The sequence below is a fragment of the Vanellus vanellus genome (genome assembly GCF_965231255.1).
Source record: "Vanellus vanellus genome assembly, chromosome: 6".
Taxonomy (NCBI): domain Eukaryota; kingdom Metazoa; phylum Chordata; class Aves; order Charadriiformes; family Charadriidae; genus Vanellus; species Vanellus vanellus.
Genome location: NC_138911.1, coordinates 3288408 through 3304457, shown reverse-complemented (window position 1 = coordinate 3304457; position 16050 = coordinate 3288408). Strand labels below are relative to the sequence as shown.

General features: G+C 41.2%; 1 protein-coding gene across 1 annotated transcript in view; it reads left to right on the top strand.

Moving 5' to 3' along the window:
- The window catches only part of ANO1 (anoctamin 1), an 83726-nt gene that overhangs the window by 60955 nt on the left and 6721 nt on the right, over window positions 1-16050 (top strand). The window contains exons 13-23 of the mRNA XM_082484815.1: window positions 1472-1554; window positions 4178-4249; window positions 6151-6228; window positions 8064-8138; window positions 9457-9658; window positions 10377-10488; window positions 11151-11208; window positions 11317-11417; window positions 11881-12026; window positions 12582-12734; window positions 14898-14950. Of these exons, the coding sequence (XP_082340941.1) occupies window positions 1472-1554; window positions 4178-4249; window positions 6151-6228; window positions 8064-8138; window positions 9457-9658; window positions 10377-10488; window positions 11151-11208; window positions 11317-11417; window positions 11881-12026; window positions 12582-12734; window positions 14898-14950 (1133 nt within the window). The remainder of the gene's footprint in view (window positions 1-1471; window positions 1555-4177; window positions 4250-6150; window positions 6229-8063; window positions 8139-9456; window positions 9659-10376; window positions 10489-11150; window positions 11209-11316; window positions 11418-11880; window positions 12027-12581; window positions 12735-14897; window positions 14951-16050) is intronic.

The following is a 16050-nucleotide window of genomic DNA, read 5'->3' as shown; positions in this document are numbered from 1 at the left end:
ACCATCCGGATTTACAGGAAGCCTATGGCTTGTGAAGGGGCTCGGTTTAAGTTTTGCACGAGGGTTTCGCTTGGAAGGCGAATGAATGTCATGACCCTAGCCTGGTTCCAGTCATGGAACCAGTTCCTCTCTATTCAACCATCTTCCCCTCTCCCTGCCTCTGGTTTTTCTGGATGTGAATGTTTCTGAGCACATCTGTTAATACTCATGCGGGAAGCTCCCCTGGGAAGACCATTTCTTGGTAGACTTGCCTCTTTCATAACCACTTATTTATTATACAGCACTGGTGTATTCCCAGCATCTAAATACGTCCTCTGAGAACTTGCTGGGTCTCAGAGGCAGATAGACTGATATAGACCGGGATCATTTGTTGCGACTCAAGAATTGCTTTAATGAGGCTTCTTTTCTGTAAGTCTTATCCATCAAAAAGTAAATGGCAGTGTTTTTAATGATAAAAACCCTCAAAAGGCTTCCGCTTTAACAGCCTGCTCACCTGCAGCTTTCACACTGGCATGAGTTATTTGGGTTTGGGTGTGATGATTAGAGCTAACCATACTATTACGACCACTCGATGGATGTAATTATAACAATATAAAAATGCGTCATCTGGATAGCTTTGAGGGAATAACTATACCAACAGTACAAGGCTTGTTAAATCATAAGGACTTTTTACAAGGGCATGTAGTGATAGGACAAGGGGGAATGGCTTCAAGCTTGAAAGAAGGTAGATTTAGATTAAATATTAGGAAGAAATTTTTCACTTTGAGGGTGGTAAGGCACTGGTTGCCCAGATAAGTTGTGGCTGCCCCATCCCTGGAGGTGTTCAAGGCCAGGTTGGATGGGGCTTTGAGCAACCTGGGCTGGTGGGAGGTGTCCCTGCCCAGGGCAGGGGGTTGGAACTAGATGATCTTCAAGGTCCCTTCCAGCCTAAACCATTCTATGATTCTGTGATTCATATTTTGTATAGATAAAACACAGGCTTGTTTGGGCCTATGGATGGACTCATTAGTCACACATACAAATACCTAAGTAAGTTTGGGTGTCTGACTTCCTTAGATGCCTTCCTTGTTTGGGGGTTGGACTAGATGACCTCTGAAGGTCCCTTCCAACCCCTACCGTTCTGTGATTCTGTGATCTTTCTACATGAAGCTGTGGATATAACAAATCCCCTTTCTTTTAGCGTACCTAGATAAAAAGTTTGGCTCCTAGCATATCAGTATTTCCCAGATAGGCATCACTGTTGAATAAAAGAGTAACGAAAATGAAGTTCACCTGGTCCACAATATGATACGATATTGCACTTGCTAAAGCCTTGTGGAGGCGAGAGCCTGCAGATGTAGAGCAGGCAATGCACAGCGTGGCCAGTGTCCCTCCTAAGGCAAATCCCAGAGTCTGTGATTTTTTTTTTTTTTTTTTTGGGGGGGGGTGCGGGGGGTAAAATGTCAAAATAATTGTTAAACTGTTGTTTCAGCTGCCACCTTTATGGAACACTGGAAGAGAAAACAGATGCGTCTCAACTACAGGTGGGACCTGACTGGGTTTGAAGAGGAGGAGGTTTGTCTCTTCAGTTCTGACTCTTTGGCTTCCACCGTGGCGTTACCGATAGCTCCTTGTCCTGAGCTGATAGACCTTGCCCCACAGGGAACTGCTCTTGGGGAGGTTCCATCATTTAGAAGAAAGGAAAATCTCTGTACATGAACTATTTGAGGTTTTTATAGCAAGGGTATGACTAGTACGTCTTGTTGCCATAGAAACGTAATTGTATAGCCACAAAATCTGATTTTTTTTTTTTAGTGTGTAGTCGGGTCACACCTAGCAGCGTAGGCGTGGAACATACAGCTCAGACCTTACTCCTGGGCTGATGTCAGGGTACTAACAACTGAGGACCTCATTCATCTCCCACTGCTGTAAATCAGAAATGAATGTATTGAAGCTGATAAAGTTATAGCACTGTAAAAATGCACTGAAAAAATCCTAATAACTTTTAACGAGGCTGAATCAAGCCCTGACTTGGAAAATACCAAAGAAAATATTGCCAGACATGTGGGCTTGGGGCATTGGGAGGGACACAAACGTAGAGGTGTATTTTTTCATTTGCTAAAAAAAATCCCACAAAATATCCCTAGCCAGGTTTACACTAAATGTGCTAAATAGCGTGAAGGGGAAAAGGGCTGAATCTGTATGAAAAAAAGGTCTTAATAATCAATGAAGTTTTAGAAAGAAAAGAGAGAAAATCCTCAGCCAGCTGAGAAGCTGTATCCCACCTTTTTGTTTTTAATTCTGTCGCTTTACAAAAAAAGGAAAACACGTTCCTAGACCATAACGCAGTCCCAGCCCCGGCAGCCTTGCCCTCAGAGGCGGCAGAGGTGTGCGGGTCTCTTCCATTTTCCCATCATATGTGACGAGACACGCTGCGAAGACCCCGCTGTGGGATCTGAGCTAGCTTTGTTTGCTGGCTGGCTGGTTGTTTTTTTTTATTGTTGTTATTATTAAAAGAAGTATGACCGCCCTTGTCGCATCTCTAGATGTTCTAAATAGATACACAACAAATATGCTCACGTGAAACAAAAACCTCACCGGCCCTGGGTTTAACACTATGCAGCTTGATGAGCCTGGAACAGTTATTGTTCCCCTCACCCCCCAAAATCTTTCTGGTTGAATTATCTCCTCTTAATATATGTCCTCCGTAACATACTTAGGCGCACTACGCCAGCAGCCCCTATGCCATGTGCTTTGCTAGATCATACCTATTTGACTGGGCAAGAATATAGGGATTTAGTTCCTGGATGCTCTTTTATTTTTGGTAACTTGTTGTTAGCATACATGAAAGTGGAAAGGATTAACTGTATCTTTCCGATGTCGATCGCCTTCATGTCTGAGTTCAGAGCTCTACACAGCTAAAACAGCAGCTGTTAATACAGTATAGTTTATTCTTTGTTTTGTATAGTCAACTCCAGATAATACAGTCATGAGTTTAGCAAAGAATTTAAGCCCCTCCTGTTTCTGATTTGGGTGAAACTGAAGCTAGTATCATGTTGAAGAGTCAGAGTTTCAAGTGATATACTAAACCCCAGAGTGCCTCATCATCTGGTGTTTTTAGGGACACCTAGTTCATACGGTACTTACAGTGATGTTAATAAATGTTGTAGAACATGAGAAGACTGATTTTCTCTGGTAGTGCCTAGCCATCCACTGTACCTATGTTTGTCTCGTGTAATTTTTAAAAGATAAATCCAGTATGTTTTGCAACAGTTCAGTAATCAAATTTTTGTTTTTTGTTTTTTGTTTTTTCTTGTTTTTCGTGTTTTTTTTCTGGTTTCCTGAAGGAGGCAGTCAAGGTTTGGAAAACATTTTTTTTTTTTAATTGCTCCTACCTTTTTTATTACATGTTTACTGATGAATGCCATCTTTTGATCTCCACCTCTTCTTTTTCAAGCATCAGATTTTCTTTAGATCTCCCACTGATTGCTTTGCCTTTACACCCTCCCCCTCTCCACTTGTTCAGACTTTTTTCAACTCCGTTCTGTTTCCCATCCGATGCATAACTCTGAATTCTGAATCTTTTGTGAATGCGTAACTATCGTGAATTCTGAATCTTTTGGCTGTCTCTTACTTCTGAGGTTTCCTGCCTCCTCTCCTTCAATGCACACGGGTAATTGGTGGACGCTGTTCAAGACAGGATTAGGGAAAGACCCCAACTGACAATTTTGGGGGATCCCAAAGCCAGTATTTTGCATACTGACAGCAGATAACCGCTTCCCTCATGAGCTGAGGATTCACTGAAATGACAGTTAATGACATGCCAAATCTAATTTTTATCAAAAAGATAGGTAATTAAAATCCAAGCATAATGTCCCTTGGTAAGAACCATGCTATCTGCAGGTTACGCGGTATACTGTTATATATTAAATTTAATCTACATAGCGGTACATGCGGCTATCTGATAGTGAGTGCAGATCATTCTGCAGTTGCTGCTGTAGAACTGCGAATGATACGGGATTTAACATCTCTTTTAATTACAGTTGACTGTCAGTTGACATAAATGACATATAGAGTGAATTAGAATTCAGTTAGAAAACTTGGAAATTACCAGGAAGTTGACCTGCAAACAGTTCATATGTAGCTGATGTAGAAAATAAATAATTTTGCTTTTTATTAAATATGACTTACTCCACAGGATCATCCAAGAGCAGAATATGAAGCTAAAGTTTTAGAAAAATCACTGAGAAAAGAACACAAACATAAAGAGGTATGGTAAAAATATCCATTCGTTTCACTTCTAAAAAAACTTTGGAAAAGAAGGTTTTTATAGCAGGCACGGACCCAAGACTAAGAAATAAGTAAAAAACAGAGTCACTGCACATTGTGTTTAAAGTCCAGATGTCTTCGGTCCTAGCATACATGGGGGAGTTGGTGTATGCCAGTGTGCAAGACCTGATCAAGTCTAGAAATGTCCTTAATGATTAGGTGGAGGAGTGTGGCTTAGGGAAGCTGATTGAAGCCGATTGAAGGGGCGCTCCCATTAGGCTAATGAATCAAGTTTGAGAAAACCATAAGAAAGCATCTTATTCTGTGCTAATATAAGTACCTCTCAGGAAAGGTGCTCTGTCTTGCTTGGCTTTTTTTGTAAACAAAAAATATTACTAGAGCATTAATGAAAAGTACTAACACCAATTTCCTTGCCGAATTCCAGCTTTGATAATAACTTTCTGCCTTTTTAAAAACATAACTTCCATTTTATTCCACTGAATAAGGTAGCGCTCACTTCTGCTTTTAACTCGCTCTTTACAAATCGCCGTGAGAAAGGTGCCGCCGGTCATCCCAGGGGCACGTGCATCTCGCCAGCAGACGGTGCGATCCCTCTGAGCAGCTTCCCTGCCCTGTCGCTGAAGGATCTAATTCCCACCCTATTACTGTCTGTCAGCAGCAGACCGATTGGGAAAAGCTCCTTTTCTCCCTCACATACTGGTTTCCACCCTACCAGAGGTTATTAACCCTTAACTGCAAGAAATCAGCCCTTTTGTATGACCGGGTTTTTAAGCAGAGAAGTAAATTCTCCGGCTTAAACAAAGTCTGTCAGCAGAAATTCCTCTTTTGTATCAGTTGCCAGTGGTACAGTAGCATAGAACCATGCCACAAATTGGGATTTTATGAAAACCCTATGAAAATAAAACCGCAATAACCACATTAACATGACGTACACTCCAGGAGACAGCATGCGTAAATTGGACTGGCGTTAAACTGAATGTGTCTGATTTTTGTCCCGTGCTTATACTTGAGTACCGTTGGGCCCCTCTTAAATGATGCTACAAAGCTGACAATGGTGTGTTCCCGTTAATTTATAGGATGCAGTGTGTAAGCAGTTCGGCATCATGTGCAATACCTTACTGCGGCACTGCTTTAAAATCCCTTGCAGAAGAAACAGAATTCGGGTTGCTGCCCTCGTATCGGCTGGTTAAACAATGTTGGAATACAGGCTTCTCTGTATTCTGCTAAAAACCTTTCACTTGCTGTACTTTTGGGTTTATTAGGAATTCAGATCTTAAATGTGGAAGACTGTTGGGTAATCGGACAATTTTTTTAACCAGACTATTTATAACTTTTTGGGCTGTGTTCAGTTTGGATGTTACTAATTTGGGAAACATGAGAAAAGGAGTTTTTTCTGAAAGACTCGGTAATTATCTTTCATTGGGATCTAGAGTGTTAAAGTTCAAATTCAACAGTTGTAAGACATCTTGGAAATCTTAAAAAAATCTCTAAAGCTAAACGAGAAATTGCTAATATTTTTTCAAGAGAAGTCCAATTAAAAAAAAAAAAAAAGGAAAAACTGTTTGGACATTCTTTATCATAAAAGATTCTTTTTATCATAAAGGAAAAAGAAAGGCACAATCCTAAATCAAAAAGGGACTGTCCTTTGCAGGGTTGCTTGACCTACCCCCAGGATTTGGGGCAAGAGTTTGTCTTTTGTTGATGTTATGTTTTATTGACTGAAAGCTGAAACACAAAGCCTTAAGCAACCTAATACAGCATTCACTTGTGCCTAAACTGCTATGTATGCTGAGTCAGTAGAGAGTATATAGATTAATTTAGCAGTGCTTTGTAATGCTATATTGCCCCATCCTTTCTTTTGTTTCCTTTGACTGCCATCAGAAGCATCGGTATTTTCCAGAAGAGACAGCAAACAAATGGAGACAAAGAGTTAAGACAGTCATGGCTGGGGTGAAATTGGTTCTTTTTATTCAAACTTATGAAGAAACTCAAATTATGAGTAATTATGGAAGACACAAATCAATTTGGTTTTGGCTGTTGAACCTTTGTTTAATATTCACATTCAGTTCTGGGTTTCTTCCCCTTCCTCCCCTTGTTTCTTCAGCACTCTGTGGGACACTGTTTCTGTGCATTGGGAATGGCACTGCATGGCTAATCTTAGATTTTCCGTCCTGGACTGACGTTACGTTTTGCAGTGGAGCATGGGCCGTGTGTTGAAAGAGTTGCTTGCACTTCCCTGAGACAACGTGCATGTAATAAAAATAGAATTTGAGTAATATTTTTATGTACATTATACCGTGTGCGTCATCTTCCATAATGTTCCTTTTGTTGTTTATTTTCTGGTGTTTAGAAACAATTCCTGGCATCAAAGTTTATGAAAGACTCTGGATAAGCAATACTGTTCTATGTGAAATTTTCATACCCAAATTCAGGCAGTGGCTGGTTGACAGGATTTAGGGTATCCTATAACAACCCCATGCAGCGCTACAGGCTTGGGGAAGAGTGGCTGCAAAGCTGCCCAGTGGAAAAGGATCTGGGGGTGTTGGTTGACAGCCACCTGACTACAAGCCAGCAGTGTGCCCAGGTGGCCAAGAAGGCCAACAGCATCCTGGCATCTATCAGCAATAGTGTGGCCAGCAGGAGCAGGGCAGTGATCGTCCCACTGTACTCGGCACTGGTGAGGTCCCACCTCAAGTGCTGTGTTCAGTTTTGGGCCCCTCACTGCAAGAGAGACATTGAGGCGCTGGAGCGTGTCCAGAGAAGGGCAACGGAGCTGGTGAGGGGTCTGGAGCACAGGTCTGATGAGGAGCGGCTGAGGGAATGGGGGTGTTCAGCCTGGAGAAAAGGAGGCTGAGGGGAGACCTTCTCGCTCTCTACAGCTCCCTGAGAGGAGGAGGTAGCGAGGGGTGGTCGGTCTCTTCTCCCAAGTAACAGGCGATAGGACAAGAAGAAATGGCCTCAAGTTGCTCCAGAGGAGGTTCAGGATGAATATTAGGAAAAAGTTCTTCACAGAAGGGGTTATCAAACATTGGCACAGGCTGCCCGGGGAAGTGGTGGAGTCGCCATCCCTGGAGGTGTTTAAAAGATGGGTAGATGTGGTACTGAGGGACGTGGTTTAGTGGTGGACTTGGCAGTGTTGGGTTGGTGGTTGGACTCGATCTTAAAGGTTCCTTCCAACCGAGACGATTCTATGATAAAGCTATTATACACGTGCATCGTAACTCCTATTGGCGTGGTCCATTGAATACCATGTGGATAGTCAGATAGTTAAAAATCATTCACGTTGATGAAATTTCAAGTCTTATTGCACACCAAAACAAGATTTTTGCTATCAGCTGTGAGTTCATCTTGGAGTTACTCAGTAGCATACTTAATTTGTATTTCAGTGGAACCAGTTGTGCAACTGCAAAGCTGCAAATATTGACTGGGGAGCAAGAGGGAAAGAAGGAGAATTTTTCTAGGGAAAGCAAAAGAAAATATTTAATAGTAGGAGAGATCTTACTTCATGGTTTATGACAGCCTATTTGCATGTTTCCTTCAAAAAGTATACAGAAAAATCTGCTTTATTTATACTCGCAGTGCAGGCGCTTGACCAATTTGAACCTAGATACGGAGTAAACAATTTGCCTGTGTGGAATTGTAGCTGTAAACACTGTGTCTTTGCATCTTCTAACTGGTTGTGTATTTGCTAGCCTTTTTTTTTTTTTCCCTCTCTGTTTTTGTCACGTGCAAAATCTCACGCTCCATCTTTATTAAATGTACCCTTTCCTCCCCCCTCCCCCCTCAAATTTTAGACAGATAAAGAAAAGCTGACGTGGAAGGATCGCTTTCCAGCCTATTTAACCAATTTTGTTGGCATTATCTTCATGGTAAGCATCACCCGGTAAAACCTGAAATTGATGTTACCGCGTCGTTGTGTAGAACAGAAGAGATGGAAACGTTAGTGAAACCATGACAGACTTTATCAGGTTCATGTGGTTCACAGTGGCTTTTCCCCAGTGAAAAAAATCAAGCATTTTATTGTTTTAGAATCTGAAATCTTTTCAAGAGCTTGAATTTCTACTTGCCCATCTCTTTCCACTACAGAAATAAGAATACGTAAATCGGGTAGGGGGAAAAATGAAATTATCAGCACCATTGATGGGATGAAACTTAAAAAGTAGAGAGAGTCCTCTCAGAAAGTAGTCAGGGAGTAGAGAACAGCCTCATTTTTATACCACACTTCTTTGAAAGAAATGATGTGGCCAATTGCAATCCTGATTGCAGAGATTTTTAATAAATCAGTCAAATTTGGGGTTATACCAAATAACAGGAGAATTGCAAACAGAGCACTTAATTCAAGGAAAAGGTAAAACAATGATGAGAACATCCTTTTTCCATTTGCTGATAAAGCATCAGCACTTAAATTTTGAAGGAAATAATCATAATTCAAGACATGGAACAGATTCACAGGTGGATAAAAAAAGCTTAAGCCCTTTCCAGTAGTAGAATACATCAGACTCATTCACTTAATTTGCTTTCGGGGGATAGGGATTCTGGTTTGGGTTGCTTTTTTTTTTTTAATATTTGTGTTTTCAGAGAATGGAAGTGCAGTAAATCTAATCTCAGCTGAAGAATCGGTGCCTTATAAGAATCACGTTTTAAATTATTCCTCTATTTAAGCAATGAAAAATTGAGTAAGATTTTATGCACCTTTACATTGCCAGGAAGAGCGTTGATTTAATCAGATTGAATTTCAGTTTGGGATTATGGCAGCATAGTGAGCCTGAGCAGGGTATTTGAAGGCTTGTGTGCATACTCAAGCTAAAATACTCCTCTCTGCTTCAACCCTGCCTTTCTTTTACAATACAGCAAATATCACGTATATATGCTGTTGCTGTTAGGGCTGAAAGGAAACCTACTAATACTTTTAATATGAGCAGCTAGTTTACATTTAGGTGCCTTTAAAAAAAGCCTTTTGCAAGTGATTGTGGCATCATTGTGTCAGTTTTTTCACGTGATGATCGAATTACTAGCAAAAGAGGATCTTTTCCCATAGTTCATCCAAATGATTGGGAGCCTTAATGCAGAATTGGGTGGAATTGAGATGTGGCCCAGAGATCCCCTTTTTAAGGTCATCGCTAAGTCCCCGCGCGAAGTATTTATAGTTAAATCTTTCCTAAGAGGCTGCTCTACTCTTACTTGCAGGTTGGACTGACATTCGCTATAGTGTTTGGAGTCATCATATACAGGATCTCGACCGCAGCAGCGCTGGCAATCAGTTCAACTCCCTCGGGCCGGTCAAGCGTTAGGGTCACCGTCACTGCCACCGCCGTCATTATCAATTTGGTCGTCATCATCATCCTGGATGAAGTGTACGGCTGCATCGCAAGGTGGCTAACTCAGATCGGTAGGTTTAAATTCTCACCTGATGTTTGCTAGAATGATTTTAAATGAGAGGACCCAAACGACTGGCTTTTGTGCTTAACTTCAAAGTGGTGAGCAAACCCAGGAATTCCATATGTGTGGCTCAAATTCTAACCAGCTACTTAGAAGTATCAAAGTGCACATGGATTCAGCTTTATTTTTTAAATTTTTCTTTCAACGCTTGTAGTACTAATCACTAATCCACTTATGGGTGATGGGGATACAGAATACAGCAGAAATTCCTATGCCTAATCTTGGACTTCACTCCTCTATATCACAATTACCATTTTCATTTTCTGCCATTTTTTATTTGGCATAAGACATGTCAAAAAATACAAAACTGTGAGTGCAAAAAAAAAAAAAAATCCACTGTAGAAAAAAGAAATTTTGAATCCTTTCCAAAAACACATCAGTGACAAAAGGTCCAGCAATCTTTTCGGATAAGTTCTTATCCATCTGCAAATGATTGTCACAGAGGTCGCCAGATGTGGAATGAAAATGGAATTACTGTTGTAACACAACTGAACAGTGGGATCCTCAGCAGATTGACCACTTACCTCAGTGAGGCCACATCACTTTAATATGTATATATTTTGCTGATATTTGGCTCATGTTTTCAGAATTCCACATTTACAACGTCTTGAAACGTTGCAGGTAGGATAATTCCTTAACCTTTCTTATTCGTGTCACATTGGTTCCAGAGGTGCCAAAAACTGACAAGAATTTTGAAGAGCGGCTGATTTTTAAGGCTTTCCTGCTGAAATTTGTCAATGCCTACACCCCCATTTTCTACGTCGCTTTTTTCAAAGGCCGGTGAGTAATGCAAAAGGCTGTTCAGGGTCTCAGCTCGTGGCTTATGAGACAGCTGTAGCTGAGCTAAGACCACAGTTGGATGATAAAGTAAATCTAGTTTAAAAACTCCTCTGTATTGACCCAAAACCTCTGCAGCCTCATGGGATAAAGCGGGGACCTGGTACTCCGCTGTTTCAAAGTTGTTAAAGCCATTACGTTAAGATAATTCCGTATGTTCAGATACAATCCCCCATCAGGCTATTTGCCGTTGTCTATTTACCACTCTCAACCTTCTATCGTAGCGAGTATCATCTCTCTTCTTGCAACCAGCATGAAAGCACAAGGCTAAAGTAAATACTCCATGTGGCGTGTTCCGGCTAATGCAACAGAAATGAGAATTACCTTAGAGGATTTCGGCCAAGATGTGCCTTATAATATTGTAGGACACACGGCTGCAGTTTTACTGAGTTGTTTCCTCAGTAAACAGGACTTACTCTTTAAAACAAAACCAAAGTTAATTTTTTTCATTCACTTTTTCAGGACTAAACATTAGGTGGTCCCACTCAAAGGCATAGAGTTTGACATAAATGATTTTAGGAATCAAATATAAAAAGTATATATTAATTTTATATTCAAATAAAATTATAAACTTCATACATATTTTTATAACTGTTGTGCCCTAGGTTTGTTGGACGTCCAGGAGACTACGTCTACATTTTCCATTCTTTCCGAATGGAAGAGGTAATTGCATTTTACCCTGTCTGTGATCGTGGCGGGTGGGAGCACCGTCTGCCCCTGCCACGGGGATGCACCACATGTTCTCACTGACATTTTCTCTGTCCGCTCTAGTGCGCTCCGGGCGGTTGTTTAATGGAGTTGTGTATCCAGCTCAGTATTATCATGTTGGGCAAGCAGCTGATCCAGAACAATTTATTTGAGATTGGAATCCCGTAAGTAGCAACTTTTCGTTTGTTTTTTTTTTGTTTGTTTGTTTTGTTTTTTTTTTTTTTTAAGGTGTGTGCAATACACTGTGCATCCACTGCCCCCTGACATGAACGTGGTTCGCAGGCTACCTGCAAGATTTTTGCAGTAAGCCCATGCCCGCTGCATTGCAAATACCTGCGTCCTCACTGCACCTGCACCCAGCGGTGCAGATGGCTTTGAAAAGTGTTAGGCGATATATAGCTTTCTTACTCCTTAGCAAGAGGTGCAATACTGAACACACGATTCAATTATAACCGTGTTTCGGTACCTGTACACGCCGATCCCTGATACTTTTAGTGTATCGTGGCTCTTGCACAGTTCTTATGCAAATAGGTATGGAGCTTATTGTGTCTGTTAATGTAAAATAACTGAAAAACGGGGACTGTGGCCAGAATGGCATGCTAACTGAAGCATTTCCATTTCCCCCAGAAAAATGAAGAAATTCATACGATACATGAAATTAAAGCGTCGGCGTTCTTTAGACCATGAAGAGCACATGAAAAAAAAGCAACGTTATGAAGTGGACTATAACCTGGAGCCTTTCGCTGGACTTACTCCTGAATATATGGAAATGAGTGAGTGAGGTGGAAAGCTTCTTTCCACCAGCATTTTAAACCATAATTATTCTGACTAATTGGGATGGAGAGCTGAGGTTTTTGAACTGTAGATTCAGTGGACAGTGGATATGGGGCATAACTTAATTATTAAAGTGTATAGTCTCAGACTGCAGCATGTTTCAGCCGGCTGCTGGCTGCTTCAGGGAGGAATTGTGCTCTCGGCTGTTCATCAGCCCTTTCTTCAGCACTGTATTTTCGATATTTCCTTTCAAGCCATGTGACATGTCACTGTCAAGTTTCAAATGCAAATGATTAAACGGCATAAACTTGAGATTGTGAGGCATATTTTATCATCGATTGCACCCTACATTGGAAATAAGTTACTTAATTCAGATTTCATAATTTCCACTGCGTAGTGTGGTCAGGCAAACCATGTCTGAGACAGAAAATGTTGATTTAGTCTCCCAGCACGTGTCGTCGTCTTAGAATCTGGGGGGGTGGCACTGACATGGTGATGTACGCGTCCAATAAATACTGACCCCAGTCATTGAAATGGTTTCTTTTTCTTTTCAGTTATTCAGTTTGGGTTTGTAACGTTGTTCGTGGCATCCTTCCCGCTGGCGCCTTTGTTTGCTTTGCTGAACAACATCATTGAAATCCGTCTAGATGCAAAAAAGTTTGTTACTGAGCTGAGGAGACCGGTAGCAGTCAGAGCAAAGGATATAGGTAAGTGCAGAGCGCTATTGTTATCCCTGTTTGTTTATTCCTGTATTGATGGCAGGATATTATTTTGCTGAGTTAGTTTCATTAACAGGAAGATATTTATAGGAAAATTCAAAACGTTAGACTGTGGCTTAACTGTGAACTGTCATAACTTATCGAGCCTTTACTTTTAAAATAGAAAGATCAGCGCTTTAAATTCAGATAAATATTTTATTAAGTAAACGATATCAGTTTTCAAATCAAAATGATCAATACAATAGTGAAATAGTTCTGTGGTTCTGCACATCAACCGCTCTTCCTGGCAATGTAGTTTTCTTGCAGAAGCAAAAATTTCTGCACTTAATAACCGAGGACTGGGCTGGAGAAACACACTTGGGAATGAGAGATGACTCAAAAGTCTGTGGGTAAATGTATCCCTTCGTCCCTACTCAGCACGAATGTCAGAAGGGTGAAGCTTGAAAGCTGCAGTGAATCTAGCTGGAGTGGGGCTCTGCGGTTGTACAGTGACAACAGAGCGATCCTCCCCTTACTGCGGGGGGCTAACAGCTACGGGTGTATGTAACAAGGAAGCTATTTCTTCCAAATGCTGGTTACTTACGAGTAAAAAAGTCATTAAAATAATTGTTTGTGTTCAGAACCAGTCGGCAGGTTCATTCTGGAATTGTGCAAGCAGAGTTTTTCCTTGGGCTCATCCTTGTGCCCTAGGATCATCCTAGAGTTGAAGAACACGTTGTGTTTTGTCACGCTGTTGCCTTTACCATGACACTGCTTTTGGGGTGTTTTGCAGCTGCCTCATTTGATGCTGCGGGCCAAGGTTGCTGGTGGAGATGTTAGGGGGCTGCTTGTTCTTTTTTTTTTTGTGGTGTTTTTGGCTTTGTTTTTGAGAGGGTGTTAATTGCAATTTACTGCAATTCAGTCCCGCTCTTGTGGGTGAAAGAACCTCACTTCTTTCAGACATCCCAAAGTCAGAGATTGTGAGATGGCTACAGACGAACCAGACAAGTTTTTAGGGCAGGCATCAGCAGAATCAGGAGAGAGAGAAGGTCCCACCTGCTAACAGCAATGGTAACCACTGGCAGCACGCAGAGGTCTATCTCTGCTTCCACTGGTATGGTAATATCTATTCCTGAAGCTCAGTTCTGTGCTCCGTCCAGGCTGCCTGTGTATGCTGTGCCAGAAGACCAAAGCTATATGAAGTATGAGTTAGTTACTAAGCAAAGGTTTCAGCCAGGCCGGAGTCGTCTTCCAGGGATGTCACCCTGTGTAAAGCCGCCTACATCTTCCTACCTTTTCAGACCCAGAGTAGGAGAGTGGCTCCTCAGGGCTGTAACCACATGGATCTGGTAGCAGCACTGGATTTTACCATCAAGACTTCAACTAAGGAGAAATCTCCAAGCTGTCAGTAATGACCAGGAGACTGTTAGAGAGGCCAGGCACAAGGGTGCGCAACCACGTGCACTAAACCTACACTTTGTGTAGACATCAGAGAAGCTTTTCCATGGGGAAGGCGCAGATCTGTGGGACATCATGCATCATCCTCAGAGTAAATCCAGAGGGGTTGAACCTGAGTCAGTATGGGGCTGGTTGGCACCACATTTTGTATGCACAGAGACCTTGCTGAGGAAACCCGTATCTATATGGTTTCCAGATGCAAATGGAAAAATCCCATTGAGTGGCTCCACTGGATCTTGGCTTTCTCGAAGCTGAGGTAGGATAAATAGTGACGAGAAGGTGTAGAGACAGATCCAGATCCTTACAACTGGTATACCAGTATGTTTGCACCATGTATGCGGAGGTTCCAGCTCCCTATCTGTAGTTTTCTTTTTTCTCCTCAAGCATTTGGGAAGTTTGAATGAAATGTCCTGATGTTTTTCTTTTCTACCTATGCCAGCATTCTTCTGTCTCACATTTGCCCACCACTTCCTCAAAGAAGCTTTTAGCTTAAAATCTCAAAAAAAATAGGTGCCTAAACATGGCTTTGGAAGACAGAGTTGGGCTCCCTTTGTCTAACGGTCATTAATTTAATGTCTTATAATTTGTTCTTTTTTTATTTAAAATACAACTCTAGTTCAGCACAGTCATAAGTACTCTAACACTGTTAACTAAAAATGTTATTTATCTAACTAACGACTGGAACAGCATTTACATGTTTGTCTCGTTCTGTAGGAATCTGGTATAATATCCTCAGGGGTATTGGAAAGCTTGCTGTCATAATAAATGTAAGTAATTTGGCACGAATAAAATTTTAATTCAATAGGCTGGCTTTTCCATTCTGCTCCATTAGTTTTATTCCAGCATAAATCCCTTCAAATGAAGTGATAGTATATGACTTAGAAATTTCCTGAAATATTAGAGAATCGGATGCAGTGTTTATTTTCAAGTTGTAATACGAGTAGCAATAATATAAAATAGTAAGTAGTCATTGCAGCTTTTTTCCAGAATGTTTTCATAAACCAGTTTTGCCCTTCAAACAAATAAGACCGCAGCTGCTTACTTTTGCTCTTTTGAAACACTGGCACTAAGATGATGTATTTTCAGTGCCCTTTTTAGGGTCAGGTACTCATCTGGCTGTGAATTAGTTCAGCTCATCAGAGCGCGGTGTCCCTCTGTTGAAAATCTGTCCTCGAACTGCATTGCTCTCACTCAGATAGTTCTGAAAATCTGTGAAAATATTTTTTTGTTTACTTCAACAGTGAAGTTGGATAGTAGCATACCTTATATATTCATCTGTGGACTTATCAAATATTCTGTATGAATAGACACCCACATGATCATCTTCATTGCACCCCACCCGGGGAAGGATGAGAAAAAAGTTGCATGACAAGCTGAAAACGTGTTTGCAATGCAGCAAAACAGGGGCCGTGTAGAGGTCACGGCCACACGCCCGTGGGCCCCCTCCCTGGGTTTTTATCCACCATTATCCAGACTGGAAGTCCCTTCGCTTTGCCCACAGGTGTCTGTTGTGCTATGGCCAAACCATTCTTTGGGTTATTTGGTATGCTGCCTTAAATTGTCTTTACCATTTCTCCTCTTTTCCTTTGGAAATAATTTCTGTATTTTTTTTCTCTTTTCTTCGATGCAGTCTCTCTTTGTGATTATCCAGTGTTATTTTTCCCTCTTTGATCCATGTACTACCCCCCTTTATCATCAAATAAGTAAAACATTCTGTACTGTGTGTGTTCCACATGTACATGAGATTTATGCCAGTGAGAATGTTCCATAATAATGATAAATGAGAAAGGCTAAAGTTATTAAGAACTCGGCTGAATTGGCTGTCTTGCATTTTGTGTGTGATGTTTTCAGAAAACCTTTTTAAATA